This window comes from Haplochromis burtoni, unplaced genomic scaffold, assembly GCF_018398535.1.
Source record: "Haplochromis burtoni strain Fernald_Lab_line unplaced genomic scaffold, NCSU_Asbu1 Contig_190, whole genome shotgun sequence".
NCBI lineage: Eukaryota > Metazoa > Chordata > Actinopteri > Cichliformes > Cichlidae > Haplochromis > Haplochromis burtoni.
This window is the reverse complement of record NW_024582551.1, coordinates 1,018,352-1,038,026: the sequence shown is the minus strand read 5'-3', so window position 1 is coordinate 1,038,026 and position 19,675 is coordinate 1,018,352. Positions and strand designations below refer to the sequence as shown.

The 19,675-nt window shown below is 45.5% G+C and overlaps 3 protein-coding genes across 4 annotated transcripts in view; 1 reads left to right on the top strand and 2 right to left on the bottom strand.

Annotated features, from left to right (window-relative positions):
• The window catches only part of LOC102304801 (ankyrin repeat domain-containing protein 34A), a 17,544-nt gene extending 8,164 nt beyond the window's left edge, over positions 1–9,380 (top strand). Inside the window, exon 2 of one of the 2 annotated variants that reach the window (XR_006054998.1) lies at positions 2,280–2,338. Coding sequence is in view for 1 of the 2 variants with exons in the window: in XM_042225955.1 (XP_042081889.1) it covers positions 3,250–4,848 (1,599 nt within the window). In the remaining variant the exon portion in view is untranslated. Of the gene's footprint in view, positions 1–2,279; positions 2,339–3,165 lie in introns of those variants that run through there. The other variant, XM_042225955.1, reaches the window with a different exon arrangement.
• Positions 9,381–12,904: 3,524 nt separating this feature from the next.
• LOC102304761 (odorant receptor 131-2-like) lies at positions 12,905–13,974 on the bottom strand. The gene has a single exon (XM_005947730.2). The coding sequence runs from the start codon at positions 13,901–13,903 to the stop codon at positions 12,953–12,955; it is 951 nt and encodes a 316-aa protein (XP_005947792.2). The 5' UTR covers positions 13,904–13,974; the 3' UTR covers positions 12,905–12,952.
• Positions 13,975–15,201: 1,227 nt separating this feature from the next.
• LOC121815356 lies at positions 15,202–18,992 on the bottom strand. Its single transcript, XM_042225980.1, has 2 exons — positions 15,783–18,992; positions 15,202–15,455 (listed from the first exon to the last, which is right to left on the bottom strand). Exon 1 carries the CDS (start codon positions 18,990–18,992, stop codon positions 16,050–16,052), a length of 2,943 nt encoding a protein of 980 aa, XP_042081914.1. The 3' UTR covers positions 15,202–15,455; positions 15,783–16,049.
• Positions 18,993–19,675: the final 683 nt, after the last annotated feature.

The window sequence follows — 19,675 nt, the reverse complement described above, 5'->3', positions numbered from 1 at the left end:
AGGGGCCTGAAAACTGAAGGCTCTGCCTCCCATTCTACTTTTAAATACTCTAGGAACAACAAGTAGGCCTGCAGAGCGAGAGCGAAGTGCTCTAATAGGGTGATATGGTACTACAAGGTCATTAAGATAAGATGGGGCCTGATTATTTAAGACCTTGTATGTCTATTAGATAGATATGATACAAACCACTGCAGCACAGTACCTGTAATACCTACAGCATGTTCTAATCGCTCTAATAGGATATTATGGTCGACAGTATCGAACGCTGCACTGAGGTCTAGCAGGACAAGCACAGAGATGAGTCCACTGTCAGAGGCCATAAGAAGATCATTTGTAACCTTCACTACAGGGAGTGCAGAATTATTAGGCAAGTTGTATTTTTGAGGAATAATTTTATTATTGAACAACAACCATGTTCTCAATGAACCCAAAAAACTCATTAATATCAAAGCTGAATGTTTTTGGAAGTAGTTTTTAGTTTGTTTTTAGTTTTAGCTATTTTAGGGGGATATCTGTGTGTGCAGGTGACTATTACTGTGCATAATTATTAGGCAACTTAACAAAAAACAAATATATACCCATTTCAATTATTTATTTTTACCAGTGAAACCAATATAACATCTCCACATTCACAAATATACATTTCTGACATTCAAAAACAAAACAAAAACAAATCAGCGACCAATATAGCCACCTTTCTTTGCAAGGACACTCAAAAGCCTGCCATCCATGGATTCTGTCAGTGTTTTGATCTGTTCACCATCAACATTGCGTGCAGCAGCAACCACAGCCTCCCAGACACTGTTCAGAGAGGTGTACTGTTTTCCCTCCTTGTAAATCTCACATTTGATGATGGACCACAGGTTCTCAATGGGGTTCAGATCAGGTGAACAAGGAGGCCATGTCATTAGTTTTTCTTCTTTTATACCCTTTCTTGCCAGCCACGCTGTGGAGTACTTGGACGCGTGTGATGGAGCATTGTCCTGCATGAAAATCATGTTTTTCTTGAAGGATGCAGACTTCTTCCTGTACCACTGCTTGAAGAAGGTGTCTTCCAGAAACTGGCAGTAGGACTGGGAGTTGAGCTTGACTCCATCCTCAACCCGAAAAGGCCCCACAAGCTCATCTTTGATGATACCAGCCCAAACCAGTACTCCACCTCCACCTTGCTGGCGTCTGAGTCGGACTGGAGCTCTCTGCCCTTTACCAATCCAGCCACGGGCCCATCCATCTGGCCCATCAAGACTCACTCTCATTTCATCAGTCCATAAAACCTTAGAAAAACCAGTCTTGAGATATTTCTTGGCCCAGTCTTGACGTTTCAGCTTGTGTGTCTTGTTCAGTGGTGGTCGTCTTTCAGCCTTTCTTACCTTGGCCATGTCTCTGAGTATTGCACACCTTGTGCTTTTGGGCACTCCAGTGATGTTGCAGCTCTGAAATATGGCCAAACTGGTGGCAAGTGGCATCTTGGCAGCTGCACGCTTGACTTTTCTCAGTTCATGGGCAGTTATTTTGCGCCTTGGTTTTTCCACACGCTTCTTGCGACCCTGTTGACTATTTTGAATGAAACGCTTGATTGTTCGATGATCACGCTTCAGAAGCTTTGCAATTTTGAGACTGCTGCATCCCTCTGCAAGATATCTCACTATTTTTGACTTTTCTGAGCCTGTCAAGTCCTTCTTTTGACCCATTTTGCCAAAGGAAAGGACGTTGCCTAATAATTATGCACACCTGATATAGGGTGTTGATGTCATTAGACCACACCCCTTCTCATTACAGAGATGCACATCACCTAATATGCTTAATTGGTAGTAGGCTTTCGAGCCTATACAGCTTGGAGTAAGACAACATGCATGAAGAGGATGATGTGGACAAAATACTCATTTGCCTAATAATTCTGCACTCCCTGTAAAGTGTCTGTGCTGTGAGTGAGTCTGAAACCTACTACTGCAGCTTAAGGCAGATAGGTTGAACATATTTAAGATTGAAGTATTGATTAATGGTAGGAATTCTTTGAGCAGTCTTGTAGGAAAGAAGGTCTATAAGTCACATTGATGATTTGGAGAATACAATAAGATAGTCTTTTATTGTCATTGTACATGTACAACAGAATTGATGAGAATAGGATGAGGAAGTTATTACTGACGTCAACTCAGAAAGAGTTTCAATAAATATCAGTGGTTAAAAACTCCATAGAATTTAAATAGTATCTTTGGTTCCATCATGTTAGCATGTTTTTTTTATTCAGGTGGACTCACCTCAATGTACTTTTTCTGCAGGTCATGTAACTTATCAAGGAGGATGGAGATTCAGCATTAAGCCAGCATCCTGTAGGAGGTCTGAGGAGAGGCAAGGGATCAAATGCATAATTAAATGTTAATCTCCAAGAGAGACGCGGGTATTCAGAAGTACACTATACTGTTCAGTCTGTTTTAGATCGTTGAGGCGGAGATGAGGATATGACTGGAATTGTACAGAAATGCAATTTGGTCAAAATACATTGTTGTACTCTGTACGTGGAATACATTTTATAAGAGTGACCTTTGCCCATCCCAGAATCATGAATATAAATTAATGAGTAAATACACCAAGAGTGTGTTTCAGAGGACGCACATGAAGATTACACTACGAAATAAGAAGTTACTATAAGTTTTGTATTAAATTGCTACACAGATACTACGGAAAAACACCACTGTGTTGGAACAGGAACAGGAAGTGATACTCTACTGCAGAGAGAACGAACACCAATGCAAAAATACTCATTTGCCTAATAATTCTGCACTCCCTGTAAAGCTGTTTCTGTGCTGTGATGAGCTCTGAAACCTACTACTGCCAGCTTCAAGGCAGAGATAGGTTGAACATATTTAAGATTGAAGTATTGATTAATGGTAGGAATTCTTTGAGCAGTCTTGTAGGAAAGAAGGTCTATAAGTCACATTGATGATTTGGAGAATACAATAAGATAGTCTTTTATTGTCATTGTACATGTACAACAGAATTGATGAGAATAGGATGAGGAAGTTATTACTGACGTCAACTCAGAAAGAGTTTCAATAAATATCAGTGGTTAAAAACTCCATAGAATTTAAATAGTATCTTTGGTTCCATCATGTTAGCATGTTTTTTTTATTCAGGTGGACTCACCTCAATGTACTTTTTCTGCAGGTCATGTAACTTATCAAGGAGGATGGAGATTCAGCATTAAGCCAGCATCCTGTGGGCAGGAGGTCTGAGGAGAGGCAAGGGATCATGGGCGATGGAGGACCCCTGCAGACTGAGGGGAATGCCCTCCTCAAAGCTGTCTTCCAGGGGAAGTTGAGGCTGACCCGCCTGCTGCTCGAGGGTGGCGCTTACATCAATGAGGGCAATGAGCGTGGCGAGACGCCCATCTCTGCTGCCTGCTTAGCAAGCTACGATGACCCACAGACCCGGCAGAGGATGGTGAGGTATCTGTTGGAGAAAGGAGCTGACCCGAACATCCCCGATAAGAGTGGCCGGACAGCACTGATGCATGCCTGTGCAGAGCAGGCAGGAAAGGAGGTGGTGTCACTGCTGCTGGAGAACGGAGCCGATCCCAGCCTCAAAGACTACTCTGGTTCCTCTGCTCTTGTCCACGCCATCAACAAAGGGGACCGTGACACCCTGCAGGTTCTGCTGGACTCCTGCAAGGCCAAGGGCAAGGAGGTGATCATCATCACCACCGACACATCTCCGTCAGGCACCAAGAAGACCAAACAGTACCTCAACTCCCCACCATCCCCAGGCATTGTGGACAAACTGTCTCCTGCCTGTATGTCACCCTCTGAGGTGGAGATTGGCACCTCCTCCCCTGCAGGAGACAAAGATGAGGAAGGGATCTTCAGCTTCAAACTCACCTCAGCATTACCTTTACCTTCAGCTCGACCTCCAGGTGAGAAGAGGCCACCTCCCCGTAAACTGCTTAAGCGTCTGAACTCAGAACCGTGGGGTCTGGTGGCACCTTCGGTTCTCAGTGGGGTTCCCCAGGACCGGGTGGATGGAGGTCTGGAGGAGGAGGAGGGCAACAGCAACCTGAACAAGACGATCACAGAGATGAACGGACTGACTGTCACAGAGCCGGTGAGGCCACTATTGTCACGGCGTCACAGCATTGAGACGCACGACCCCACATCCCCTAAACTCATTGACCGATCCTGCTCTGAGGACTGCGCAGGGCTGTCTGGTCCATCGTGGGCTGACAAAGTGCAGCAGCACCAGATCCTCTACCGCAGGAACACAGCTCCAGAATCCCAGGAGAACGCTGCTGGACCTGGGACAGTTGTGGCCCGAGCCCTAGCTCACCCCAAGCTCACACGGATGGAGCACTATGAGTCAGATACCCACCTTTGTCCAGAGTCCATTCCTGGATCACCGGACTCTGGGAGGGTTTCGGTAGAACGGAGGAGGTACAACGCTTCCCCCTTGTCCCTGGTCACCAGTTCTTCCAGGGAGTCTCTGGAAAACATCCCCAACTCAGTTTCCCCCATCACTATGCGACGGCGTGGCCCAGGGCTCCTGGAGCGCCGGGGCTCTGGGACCCTGCTGCTGGACCACATCTCCCACACCAGGCCCGGCTTCTTGCCTCCGCTTAACATCAACCCGCAGAGACCCATCCCTGACATCCGGGCCAATGGGAAACCCACCTCCCCCATCAACTCCGGACACAAGATCCTGGTTCCAGTAGCCCCAGCCTCACCCAAACGGGGCCCAGACTTCAAGATGAAGAAGAAGCTGATGAGGAGACACTCAATGCAGACAGAGCAGATGAAGCAGCTTTCGACCTTCCAGGAGATTCTGGCGGAAAAAGTCATTGAGTCCAACGGGGATTGATGAATGAAGACAAGGGAGCAAAGCAAAGGGTAGCTGCAGAGACTTATCAGGGGTTGATTTACTGTGAAGCATCTCCATTAGATCATCACAGATGAACTCAAATTAATACCATGGTGTGGTCTTTAAGGAGAGCTGCACCAACAAGGACTCAATTCACCTGAGAAGAGTTTAGGTTTAATACAGGTTTTGTCTGTTCCTGGTGTGAAACTGTGAGGTCAGTATGAGTTTAATCCAACCAACATTAAAGATCATTGCAACGTGCAGTTAGACTCTATCACCTTACCGATTACCTTTCATATATAACATCACATCTTCACGAATCAGATTATTCTGAGAATATGATGACGTGTGCATGTCTGTGCAGGTTCATGCAGGTGATAGCAGTATTAAGTTGATTAGACTTCTTTTTTTTAGGTTATTGAAAAAGCGTTTCTGATGAGACTCAAGTATATAGAGAGTTCCTAGACGTGTACGTCCACACGCAGAGACGTGTTCATAGACGTGTACGTCCACACGCAGAGACGTGTTCATAGACGTGTACGTCCACACGCAGACGTGTTCATAGACGTGTACGTCCACACGCAGACGTGTACGTCCACACGCAGAGACGTGTACGTCCACACGCAGACGTGTACGTCCACACGCAGAGACGTGTTCATGGACGTGTACGTCCACACGCAGACGTGTACGTCCACACGCAGACGTGTACGTCCACACGCAGAGACGTGTTCATGGACGTGTACGTCCACACACAGAGACGTGTTCATGGACGTGTACGTCCACACGCAGATCATGTGCAGGGACTCTGACTTTGGGCTCTGAAAATAACAAGTAGAAAATATCAAATTGTACTGCTTTCAAAATTCGAATAAAATAAATATTAAATCCAAGAAACTAAATAACGATCAACATGTAAGACCTTATTTTCTTACGAAGCTGTTTACAAACCTGTATTAAATTAAGTAATGGTGCTTTATGTGGCTGTTCAGTGACATTGCGTGACGCTTGTCAGCAGTGTCTTCACAGGTAGTCCTAATTTGTTTTAACATATTAGTACGAAAGCTGCATTTTAAATCAAACTACGTATTCTTGATCACAAATACTGTTCTGGCATCTTTAAGAAACCAAATTGCTTGAAAATCACTTTAAATACAGTGAGTTATGAGGATATACTTACCTTGTTTGTGCAGAGGCCCGGCTCCCCCTGATCAGCATGGCCACTGTGCTGACATACAAGGGGGAGTTCTTAAAACATCTAAAATTTAAATTAAACTCAGAAGGAAGATTATTTACACCATCTGCATGCCTTCAGTTCCTAATAAACCATATGACATATGTAACTGACACAGCGATCACCTGCTTTTCATACGGTGCATGTGCATTACAACTTGTAGGTTACAGTGGGTCCTCAAAAGCATAAAATGTTAATGTTGAGTATTTTTGAACTAGAAAACGTTGATATTTATTCTTTATGAGTCAAACATCATGCAGAAGTACTTGAAATTTTCCATGCAAAGTTAATGCTGGCATCACCGCAGTCAGCCACGCATTTGACTAAAGTCCTGGAGCAGTCGGTGGGTTGGTTCTGGCCTAGTGGGCCATAATTTGATATACAGTGTTTAATGTCTTCCAGTGACAGTCACGATTACTTCTTTCTAGTGTGGCAAACAGATGAACAGCTTCCTGTTGCATCATTTCGCCACAGACAAACTGCAGTACCCCTGGATGACCAGTAGGAGATCCACAATATTGGTGTAAAATTCTTACATCCAAGGAAAGCTCGATGAAGAACTCCAACCCAAGATCAGTTTAATGAATAAAAGAAAGGATAACTGAAATTACCCAATACTAGAGCTCTTTAACATATTTCCTCATACACGTGGTAATTCGTTTCACCGTTGTAGCTCCCTCAGAGATTTCCAGCAGGTTGAAGTTGAAACTTGTGGGTGAAGCTCTCCTTACCTTCATTTAATTGTCTGAATGTTTAGCCACAGAAAGCTCCTCAGATTCCTCCGAATTTCTCATCCTCTCCTCCACTCAGACCTGAACTGGCCTAAAGAGAAATAATCAGACTCCTTTGATGTTTACAGATGCACAATTTGCACTGAGGTCATTTCCATTTTCCTCCTGCTACCAGATGAAGACACAAACGTCCTGCTGCAAACTAACTTGTTTTCATTCATAAAGCTGACATATTTATTTATACGCTCCTGTTTGATTGATAACGTGTAAAACTACCTACTGCGCTGTATGTACTGTAATGATCTATAGTCAATATAATAGTTGGTATATCCGTGGAAACCCATCTTTATTTTACCCGTTTCCTGTGTCTGTACTTTCAGAGATGATATTTTGATTGAACTTGTGTTGAGAAACATTGGTTTATTGCTTATGATACTCCAAAGAAACCAGTTCACACTGTAAGTACTGAAAAACAAATCTGTACTGTTATACACTACACCTGTTTCAGCACGAGGGGACCCTGTTAAAGGAGCAGCTTGGGCAGAAAAAGTCAGTTCACTCATTTTATTCTGAGATGTTAGCAGGTTTTAAATCAGAAGCACCTTTATTAATAAACAGGTGGAAAAATCGTTGGAAACTGGGGCGTGTCCTCATCTCACAGCTGAACCTATGACCCCCTCAGTTCACTTTTATTTATATATAATCCTGTGAAAAAACCAAGCCCACTGTTACTAGTTCTATAGGCATCAACATGGTGTTACCCGAGGGAGGCACCCATTGCAGTAGGAATGAGCCGTAGGTATGCAGTCAGTCCACAAGGCTACTCCTAATACAAAAACAACTGTTCTAAACAGGTAACAGGAGCACACAAGACAATTGTAGGTGGGAGACAGACAAGCACTGAGGGGAATATATTAAAAACGAACACATTAAATGGCAATCCACACTTGACGATGTGTCATAGAAACTCTTCAATGCCCGTCACCGCGGTAAGATAATATAACCTTTATTAGTCCCACGCGTGGACAGTCCAAAGTTACATAGAAAAATTAGAAAAAAATAAAGACTGGAATAAGATATCAATAAGATACTGTACACAACTGTACACAATAGAATAGAATAAAATACTATATACACAATTGAATAAAATAGCATTTGTATTCTATTTTATTCTATATACATGCAAAAGCGGTGAGAAAAAGGATCAGCTTCCACGTGGCGCCTTCGCTGTCTGCGGTACTAAAACACAATCCGTACATTAATGGGTGCTGATACGATGAGATAATTAACAAATAGACCAAATAAACAGCCACAACCATCAGAACAGTTCTCAGCTCTTCACTGTCAAATTAAATCAGCCTCAGAACACATGGCAGCAGACACAGACATCCAAGGACGTCGGCCCAGCAGCCATTGGCTATCTGTAAATTAAAACGGGACATTACTTACACTGAGCAGGTTACCTCAGAAGGAATATCCCTCCCACTTTGCCTCATGCCTGTTTTTCAGTTAACTGCCCCCGGCAAGTTTCCACACAGTTTCTTGCTACTGGGGTACAAATAACTTTAAACCTCTGCCAAAACTCAAGCAGAACGTTATCTGGGGACTACCTCACTAACAGAAGGCCACACCAAGCTGTTGTAGAAAAGCTAAAAAGGCCAAATAGCGCTGCTTAGAACTCCAGGTTCACACAAGAGATCAACAAATTACCTGCACCTATGCTTATAAAAGGGAAAAACCCAGCTTTGCCTGCCAGGGCAGTTTCCAGACTCAGGTCTCGCCTGTCGCAAGGGTAAAAAGCAGCCACCTATATAAAAGTAGAAATGTTGTCAGCATTCAAGAATGTGTTATCAGTGCTCAGGATGAAAGACATCAGCAATATTCTTGGTGCTGTCCATCAATCTGGGAGGAGCGATGAGATCATTTCCACACAATGTGAAAGTCCGTCATTCTACAGTGAGAAGGATTGTTCATAGGCGGATGTTGGTGTGGCTGCAGTCAATTTGTGCAAATATCAAAGCGCTCCATCTCACACTCTACAGGCCTCAGTTAGCATCTTAAACACTGAAGTTAATGACAGCACAAATAGAAATAGACCAAAGAAGTATGGCTGCTTTAAAAGAGAAGAGGAGAAAACATGACTTAGGTTTGTAAAGCCGCAGCAGACTTCAGCAACAGACGAGAGTAAAGTGCACAGCAGCAAACGGCTCGCTATGAGCGCCGTGGAGGAGGGATGACGATCCGAGTGGACCGTGAACTCCCCGTACATCAGAGTATTCCAGAGTCAGAGTGAGGCCGTGTGTCCCGCAGCTGAAGCTCGGACCAATCGGCAGGATGCTGAAGCGAGCGCAGACGGAGCTGCTGCAGCGGTCCAGAGTGCAGAGCTCAGAGAGCTGTGCGTAAACGAATGGAGCAAACTTCAGCAACGCTGTGAAGAAGAGTGGAGACAAACTCCTCAGTTAAGTATCTGAGGCTGTGACCACGGGACTGTAACAACATGATTGTTGGGCTTCATTTCTGTATCTAACGGTAGTTTTAAGATGAACTAGTAAATAACAATTAGCTAATGTCACGCAAAAGAGATTACCGCATGATTGAAGAAGTTTTAATTACTTTCCGGCAGGATCCCCTTCAGTTTGTTTACCAGCTCTGCCTTGGAGCTGAGGATGCCATCATCGGCGAGCACTGTGAGGGTCATGATTTTTACCTTTTCAAGTGCATTCAACATCATCTGGCCGACCCTCCTGGGTGATAAGATAACAGCGATGCAGGTCGATGCTTCTTTGGTGTCCTGGATTGGATGACAGGAAGACCACAATATGTACGTCTCCCACAGTGTGTGTCTGACAAGGTGATCAGCACCACAGGGGACTGTCCTCTCCCCCTTCCTCTTCACCCTCTACACCACAGACTTCAGCCACTGCACAGAGACCTGCCATCTTCAGAAGTTTTCTGATGACTCTGCGGTGGTTGGATGCATCAGCAGGGATGATGAGACAGAGTACCGGGCTGTGGTCGACTCCTTTGTCACGTGGTGTGAGCAGAATCATCTGCAGCTCAACGTGGCAAAGACCAAGGAACTGATCGTGGACTTCAGGAAGACCAGGAAATCAATCCAGGGGGTCAGTGTGGACATTGTGGATGACTGTACATACACTTTGCAGTTATTTATTTGTAAAAAAATGTTTGGAATCATGTATGATTTTGGTTCCACTTCTCACATGTTCACCACTGTGTGTTGGTCTTTCACGTGAAATTCCAATAAAACTGATTCATGTTTGTGGCTGTAATGTGACAAAATGTGGGAAAGTTCAAAGGGCGATACTTTGCAAGCCACTGTACCTCAGAGTACACATAGATAATAAACTGGACTGGGATTAAAAACACCACAGCACTTTACAGGAAGGGCCAGAGTCGTGCTCTATTTTCTGAGGCAGCTGAGGTCCTTCAACATCTGACGGACAATGCTGAGGATTTTCTATGAGTCTGTTGTGGTCAGTGCTATTCTCTATGCTGTTGCATGCTGGGGGAGCAGGTTGAGGATTGCCAACAGACTCAATAAAATGATCTGCAAGGCCAGTAATGTTGTGGGGATGGAGCTGGTCTCTCTTAAGGCGATGTCGGAGAGGCGGATGTTGTCCAAGATAAAGACAATGTTGGATAATTCCTCCTGGCTAGTCACAGGAGCACGCTCAGTGAGAGATTGAGATTACCAAGAAGCACCACAGAATGACACAGGAAATCATTCCTGCCTGTGGCCATCCCTCTGTACAACTCCTCCATCTAACACACTGTATACATTGCAATAATTACACCCTTTTGCACGCACTCTTTTCTACTTTGTAATATTCCTGTCAACATTCTTGATATTTATTTATAATCACCTATATTAATCCTTGATATTTATTAATGAGCGATTTGTATGTATTAGTGCTATTTCTTAAATCTGGAACATATTATGATTTAGAAAGTATGCTGATTCTGATTGACTGCACTGTAAATACAACACATTCTCACTCCTGAGACGTAATATTTTGCGCTAGGTGACAAATCGTCAACATGTTACGCTTCCAGGCACCCAACATGTTCCTAAATGATGAGATCGGAAAAATGAGGAAACATGAGAACCGTTTGGAATCAACCCACACATGTTGTTCATTTTCCTTAAATTGCTTTGGAAAACACTATGTAATGTAATATAATAAGGTCTGGGATAAGGTTATGGTTAGGGCTGGAATACATGGCTTGAACGTGTTTACTGCGGCACCGTCATTTGACTGTATTTCACACATAACCCAGCGCCTACCATAAGAATGCCGAAGGTCACCTTTTGCGTTCCTCGTTAATGCCGCAGGACATGACAAATCGTAAGGGTGTTATACCTCAGGAGTGAGAACGGACTGTCTCCAGGTGGAAAACAGGAGAAGTGATACACCTCCTGTTGTGTAGACCTGCAGGGTTCAGGCCTGTGTTGTCCTCCTCTGTCTTATAGTGAACAGAAACTTTTTTTGGAGTGGCACAATAATTTGTGTGCTTCTTATTGATGCAGAAACAGAATTGTTCTGTAAATAGTTTGAAATGGTTTTAAAAACCGTCCTTGGATGCATTTTTAGGTGAACAGTTTATAACTTTGTTGTTTGCAAAACTGGTGCATTTTTTTAACTTAAAAATTCCATTTACGTTTCAAGTAAATAGTTTTTAAATCTGAGCTACAGGTAAAATCAAAAGTAGTCAAAAATGGCCAATTATACCTTGAACCCCAGAGGGGAACATAAAAGTTGTATATTAATTTTCACACATCTGAAAATTAAATGCTGTACAAACATCAAACAGAAAACTCATTGGATGCTTGCTGATTAACCTGGTTGTGTTAGATGGTAGTAAACAAAATTTACTGTCCTGTTATATTTTAGGGAGCAAGATGAATGAATACCTTTTCACTGGTGCAAAAACCTCAGCCACTGTTGCTTATAGTATGCAGTTTGTAATCTGATAGGCATGAGGGAGAGTGCTTCTCTTTCTTGTAGTTCTAAGTTAATACATTTCGCTGTGGATGCTGTTCAGTGATTAACACGATTGCCATGTTATTAGGTGAAAAGTCACATAGACATTTAGATTGCTTAAACAACAGACAAACACATTTCATGAAGCTGATCAAATTATATAAAAACAAAAATGTCTTGACAATATATATATATATACACATTTTCAATAACCCACACAACCTAAAGATATATATACCCACACCAACATACCCGTGCACCCACACACATATGAAAATATTGGACAAGAACACCTGATCAAATCTCCACCTCGTCCCTGTACCCTGTAAAAACCATCTCCTTAAACTGCTGTTTAAACTGTGCCGTGCTCGGACGTTACTTCATATCTTTACTTAGTCTGTTCCACAGCTTCACTCCACACACACAGATGCAAAAATATTTTAAAGTTGTACGGATACGAGGATTTTAAGGTTTTTAATCATCAAATATCAAAAAATGTTTATATTACTGTTGTTCAAAATGTTTAAAATTGGTATGAATCATTTAAATAACCATGTGGTTAGCCAAACCCTCTGAATGCTCAAACAGAAATTTTGCCATGAAAATCACAATACAGGTGGCTTGTTTTTTGGGAGGCGGGGAACTACATGGCGATATTTCCCCATAATATTTGTCTTGAGGAAAATTGTATAATTAATATACATCAACGGAAAAAATAACAGCAAACTGGAAAATGTGACAAAACAACAAATATTTATTAATAACAGCCTAAATATTGGACCTGTGATGATAATTTTTCTATTTATGATGGCCTGATTCACAGTGTAATATGCAATAATAATCCATTCGAATAAAGCTCTTTTCTGAATGTCTCCCTAAACCTCATGTAAAGTCTCTCCTTCCACAACTCATTTCCATAATAACATGTGCAAACAGAGAACTTAAATTACTCCAGTGTGTACACAGTTTTAGAAACAGGAGATGGAGGAGCCAGGATTTCATCAAAAAGTAAACCCTCAAATGTGGGAAATAATAGTACAGCTTGGCTCAAAATAATACATGTTGGACACCAGTTTACAGTGCCTTGAAAAACTCTCAAATATGCAGCTCAACAAAGGCCTCCATCAAAGCTAAACATGTCATCCCTTGTCTTCTACCACTGGGCATTTCAATTGACAACACAGATGATATATGAGGACAGGTCTGATAGTCTGATCTCTTAGTCCATAAATGAGAGAAGTCAGACACCTGGGTAAGATGAAAAAGAGAAGATAAAAAACATTCTGAATGCGAACAAATACTATCCTTGTAACAATCATTAAAAGAGGCACGAGTAATGGGTTGTAAATAGTTGAGGAGAGGCTGAGGAACAGCTGCATCAGATTCAAGAGCAGTGTGTTACGAGCTTTAAAGGCCAAGGCTTTGTCTGTGGAGGCTGACCTGGCTGCTACAATCACACCAATGTACGAGAAAATGACTGCCACACCAGCAGCCACAACCACAATACAAGTGAAAGCTTTGTCAAAACGATCAGACTTTGTCCCGAGCAGAATAGCGATGTCACCACAAAAGCCTTTCACCTCTAAATCACCCAGCTCTTCAAATAGTGATAAAAACAACAGAGTATGAATAATAATGTTTAAAAAACTGATGGCCCAAATCACAGTGATAGCTGCCCCTGTGTTTCTGATGGTGATGATGGTTGCATGTCTCAGTGGGTAGCACACAGCAACATATCTCTCAAGAGGCATCACAACCAGCGTGAGAGGAGATATCACAGCTGTGAGATGAGTGAAGTTGACAAGAAAAGCACATACAGGATATGACACTGTTATTCTAAGAACTGCAAGAAGAAAATGAATCTGACTCTGTGCCAGCTGCACAGTGTCCGCAAAAAGCAGGTTATACAGAAGAATATAACGGCAGGTCTCACGAAACACAGGTTTACTCCTCAGAGTGAACAACATGATGCCATTGATGAAAAGAAACACACAGGTTGGAAGTGTTGTCAGAGTAGAAATCATGACTCGTTCTGCTAATGCCTGATACCCAACAGTGATGTTAGTGAGAGTCTGAGATATACTAGACATTGAAGAAAATTAGGCAAATGTTACAGAGTAAAAAAAAAGCACAATACCAAACAAAATTAAACAGCACACAAGTACAGTTAACCTGTGAAGAGTTAGCAGCAGAGGTTCAGTTCTTGTTCTCGTGTGGGCAGAGCTGTTCTGCAGGGTTTTCTTAAACTCACAAACAATTTATAATGTTTTTCGTAGTCACGAACATGTTTACCAGATCATTAACTGGTGATGTAATCCTTCTTTCCCTCTTGTAGGTTGAGGTAATAATATATGTGTTGTACTGTTTTCCATTACTGTTACTCTGGTTATGAAGCACTTCATGCCCATTAGTTTGAATGCTGTGTAAAATGTAAATAAAAACAGAATGCTATGATTTCCAAACATGTGCATTTGTCAACCAGCGTGCAGCCTGTTACAGTTGCTCCTGCTTTTTCTCTTTAGCTTTGCTTTTTTCTTATTTATTCTTTTTTTCTTTACCTGGACTTTGGTCTGTTTTAATAACTTTCCTTCAGCCATGTCGGTTGAGAGAGTTGTTGTTCTCATGGACGTCAAGAAACAATACAGCTCCTTCTCCCTCCTCCGACTATGTAGGTCAGATCACAACCTGATTCACCTCACACCCCCCAATATGTGCTGACTGTGAGAAGAAGCATTAGGGCTACAAGGCCCTGACTGCCAGACACTCTGTGAGCCTCACAGTGAGGACATCAATGGGCTTACTGAGTGTATCACAGACTACATAACTTTCTGCACCGACTCCATTGTTCCAGCTCAGACTGTTCATTGTTACCCAAATAACAAGCCGTGGGTGACAGTACACGAGTTACTAATACTGGACATTGGTAACTCGCACAATCTTCTGGACTTTACCCTTCCACCGGACCTTCAAGTCATTGTTCGCCCCAGCAGACACCGCCACCACCACCCCCAGAAAGGCCCCGAAGCACCGAGCCCTAGTTAGTCAGCCAGTCCCAGGTGCACTTGGTGATGGCAACCTAAGCGAGGCAACAGCGGGGGCTCCATGCCAGGCTAAAAGCTCAGGCTAGCCAACCACCGCTACCCAGCCTCCTACTGGGCAATGTGAGGTCCCTGGAAAACAAACTGGACGAACTATGAGCCAGCATCACAACACAGTGGGAAATTAGAGGATGCTGCGCTCTTATTTTCACCAAGACCTGGCTCTCAAACAAAGTCCCAGAGTGCACCATTCAGCTCCAGACTCATTCCATACACCGAGGAGACCGAACTGCTGCCTCTGGTAAGGCTATTGGGAGAGGTGTGTGTGCATACATTAACAAGTCGTAGTGTGGATGTTGGATAGATAGCTTGTACTGGAAGGACTGTAAGGTGCTAGTTCAGGTTTGCAGCTACCACTCCCCGGAGTGTCGGCCAGAACACTGCTCAAGGCCCGGATGAATGTTCAGAAGGGAGACAATGAAGACACCGAGGATAGTGCAGACTCTTGTATTGACTTCACACAGTTGAAGGTAACAGGGATTGTCAGAGGAGCAGGTATTGCATACAGGTTTAGGTGCGTGGGCATGGTGTGTGTGTGTGGTCTCTGAACGGAACAGAAAGAAAATACTACATTACTAAAGTGTTCACAACAATATCTCCAGAGTACATCAACATAAACACAGGCGGGAAATAAACTAACATCCCCTTTAATACCATAGGCCATATATTACCCACGACTCACACATAGACCCCCTGAGAGAGCTAACCAGGTACACAGCTATGCCCAACCACACGGCAGGAAAGTTAGCTTAGCTTAGCTTAGCTTAGCACCCGCTAGCGGCACAGACAGAAACATAATCATTTCCCCCCTAACCTTGGTTACAGTCCCAAACACATCTTATTATCACATCCTCACACATCACCAACTTACGTTGCTCATTAACGCACACTTCTCACAGAATAACCAATTCTCTGCCAGTAATCTGGAGCAGAAAAGCTCAGGTGCTTTGCCCACGTCTCTCCCTGGACATAGTCTCTCATACAAAGCGGTGGGGTGACCTCTACTGGCCACTCTAAAAACTACAGGTGAACTAACAACTGAACAGAATAAACCCATAACTACGGGGCCTTTTGTACAGCCGCCCCCAAATGTATGAAGTACATTTGCTCACAACAAAAGGCAATTTTACAAACAAAGTCACGGTGATTGTCCTTTGTCTTCGTCCGGGAGGGCAGGCAGTACCACCAGCCTCGCCACAGGTCGGGTGAAGGTCCGGTCCTTCACCTTGATGTCAGCAGACCTGATGTGCCCGTCGGGACTGGGGTGGACTTTGGAGATGCAGCCCACGAGCCAGGAAGCACGAGGCAGCTGAGGATCTACGATCATCACCACTGAACCTTCTGTGACATCTGCGGGGGATGACCGCCATTTCTGCCGAAGCTGCAGGCTTGGAAGGTACAGCCGGATGAATCGAGACCAGAAGTGGTCAGCCAGCACCTGGGAGTGCTTCCACCTCCGGCGACTCAGGAGCTCTTCTCTGGGATAAGCCACTTGAGGAAGTGCTCCGTCAGGCCGCCCCATCAGAAAGCAGTTGGGGGTCACTGGATCAGGATCACTGATGTCAGACGGGACATAACCTAGTGGTTTGGAGTTCAAGATGCCCTCCACCTCCACAAGGACCGTGTGGAGGACCTCTTCTTGAAGGGGTTGGGATCCTACTGTAGTGTAGAGTGCCATCTTGACAGACCTAATCTCCCGCTCCCACACTCCCCCGAAATGAGGAGCCGCTGGTGGATTGAAGTGGAAGACGATCTTATGGGGAGCCAGGAGCTTCTGCAGGTCAGAGGTCATGGCTGCAAAAGCTGCTTGGAGTTCCCTTTCTCCCCCACGGAAGTTGGTCCCTTGGTCTGAGTACAGCTCAGCTGGAGTTCCTCTCCTGGCAATGAAGCGTCGAAGTGCCATTAGGAAGGCATCTGTATCGATGGAGGTTAGGACATCAAGGTGGACCGCTCTGATAGTTAGGCACTTAAAGATGATGCCCCACCTCTTCTCCACACGGCGCCCGATTTTGACCTCAAAGGGTCCAAAACAGTCCACGCCTGTCGAATAAAAGGCAGGTTTGTAAAGGCGGAGGCGCGCAACTGGCAGGTCCGCCATCTTGGGAACAGTCGGTCGGGCTCTCCATCTGCGGCACTCAAGACAGGTCCTTTGAAAACGCCTAACTGCTTCCCGGCCTCTCAGGATCCAATGAGTGCGCCGAATCTCCGCGAAGACCCTCTCTGGCCCTGGATGGCGCAGGCGACTGTCGACGTCCTGGATGAACAGGCGGGTGACTGGATGTGTCGGATCCAAAACTAAAGGATGGGAGCTGGTAAAGGCGAGATCTTCAGAGCGGCGAAGACGTCCACCTACACGGATGACCTCATTCTCGTGGTCGAACTCAGGGGATAGTGCAAGGAGACGACTGCTGCGACTGATGGATTTCCCCTGCTTAAGGAGTCGATACTCCTCAGGGAAGCTCTCCTGTTGAGCTTCTCTCAGGACATCCATCTCTGCTCGAACATAGTCATAAGCCGATGAAGTTCCACCGCCTTTGGCCGCCCCATGCAACTGCGTAATAGCTGCTTCCAGCAGCTGTGTCCAGGTGTCATATTTGCTGAAGTTCGAAGTGGCGGGGTCGAAGGTGGTAGAGAATCCACAAAAGGTCTCTTTACGGAGCTCAGATGGGCCTGGAGGCTCAGCCAGGGTGCCACTTGGCTCTGGAGGCCACTGTTCTGGACCTAGGAGCAGGAAAGGAGGCCCTTGACTCCATCTATTGGGTCTGGTCAGCTCGAGAAGGGACTTCCCCCGGGTTATATCATCTGCGGGGTTCTGGGCTGAGTCCACATAGCGCCAGGTGTGCGAGTGAGTTAATTCCTGGATCTCAGCCACGCGGGTGCCGACGAAGACCTTGAAGTGGCATGACTGGGACCTCAACCAGGTGAGTACAGTTGTGGAGTCAGACCACAGCACTATTCTCTTTATGTCCAGAGTGAGCTCATTTTTAAGGAGACGGGAAAGATGAGCTCCGGAGAGGGCACCACACAGCTCAAGTCTGGGCATGGAGAGAATGCGTTTAGGGGCAACACGGGAGCGAGCCATCAGGAAGGCTAGATGTGAGCTGCCATCCCCTGTCACTGTTCTCATGTAGGCCACCGCGCCATAAGCCTGCTCTGACGCATCACAGAATATGTGAATCTCTCTCTCACTAACTGCCTCCATGATGTGCTTTGGGAGATACGGGCGAGGAAGCAGGACTTGTGCAAGGAACAGCAATTCCTCTTCCCAGGTTTTCCACTGCTGGAGTAGTTCTGGCGGAAGCTGCGGGTCATCCCATCCCCTCTGTTGATCCCAAAGGCGCCTCACCAGCATCTTGGCTCGGGTGGTGTACGGTAGGATAAAGCCAAGTGGGTCGTATTGGCTTGCGAGAACCTTATAAATATTCCGCATGGTGGGGGCGCCATAACTGATTTTGCGGTGTCTGTAACCCAAGGTGTCCGTGGGGAAGTGCCAGCTAAGGCCTAGAGTTGGCTCAGAGGTGTCTGATTTGTCTTGAGTGAGCCAAAGTTCTGCACTTGTGGATCTGAGGTCTTCAGGTAGGTGGCCAATGGTGCTGGGTTCATTACTGGCCCACTGGCGAAGGACAAATCCAGCAGAAGACAGGAGGGCTCTTAGCCTGTCCCGAGGGCCAGGAGCTTGAACATGTCCACAGAGTGACGTAGCGATCATCTCCTTCCGTGTGGTCCCTGGCGTGGCGCTGCAGAGCGAAGGTTGCACAGCATGGGCTGCAGGTTGTACCGAAGGGGAGGACCTGCCATTCATAAACGGCCACCGGTTCCTCGGGGTGCAGATCCCGCCACACAAACCGCAGGAGGGAACGATCTTCGGGAAGAAGGCGAATCTGGTGGAACATACCTTTAATGTCCCACTGATGGCTACGGCATGCTCTCGAAAGCGAAGGAGGACACCAAGGAGCGATGCGCTCAGGGTGGGCCCAGGTAGAAGATGTTCGTTGAGGGCTTGGCCTTGGAACTGGAACGAACAGTTAAACACAAGGCGATCTTTGCCATTGTGGCTAACAAGGTGGTGAGGGATTACCATGACTCATCTGCTTGAGCAACCTCAGAGGGGGCACCTTAACCACCGAACCGGCCTGGACCAACTTCTCTATCTCCGCCCGGTAGACTTAGCTCGTTCTGGATCTTTCTGGAGCCTTCTCTCCACACTTCTCAAACTGGGAACACACAGCTTAGGGCTAGCTTTAAGGTGTGGCATGTTCTCGCGGCGAAGGAGGGGGGTGGCATACGTTGGATGCCCTCGACGTCTACCGAACTGTCTTCTGCTCTAGCAGGCTAACTGCATAGTTATCTTCTCGTGAACGGGTAACCACCTTGCCTTCTGGCACCGGGACAACATCTACCTGCCATAGCTTCTCTACATGTTTGAGTAGCTCACTCACCTGGGGAGGAATGGCGGTCGTGAAGAGGCACTGTTGTGGCAGCGAAGAGGAACCTATAAGGCTGGAGGGACCCTGTAGTGTCCACCCTAACCTGGTGCGCATAGCGGCGGGACCCCCGGTGGACCAAGACGGACAGCTTCAGTTGGAGTGATGAGCTGTGGGTGGTCACTGCCAATCAGAAGGAGAGGTTTGACCTTCTTGAAGGACTGGAGAGGCAGGCCTCGGAGGTGTCTATACTTCCGCTGCAAGGACTCCACCGGGTAGCTGTGCTCGGCTAGGTCGATACGGGTGGCGGTGAAGGCGTTGCGGACTTTGTACTTCAGCC

Coding starts and splice junctions, on each gene's coding strand:
- LOC102304761 (XM_005947730.2), bottom strand. CDS start 13,903: ATGTCTAGTATATCTCAGACTCTCACTAACATCACTGTTGGGTATCAG.
- LOC121815356 (XM_042225980.1), bottom strand. CDS start 18,992: ATGGTAATCCCTCACCACCTTGTTAGCCACAATGGCAAAGATCGCCTT.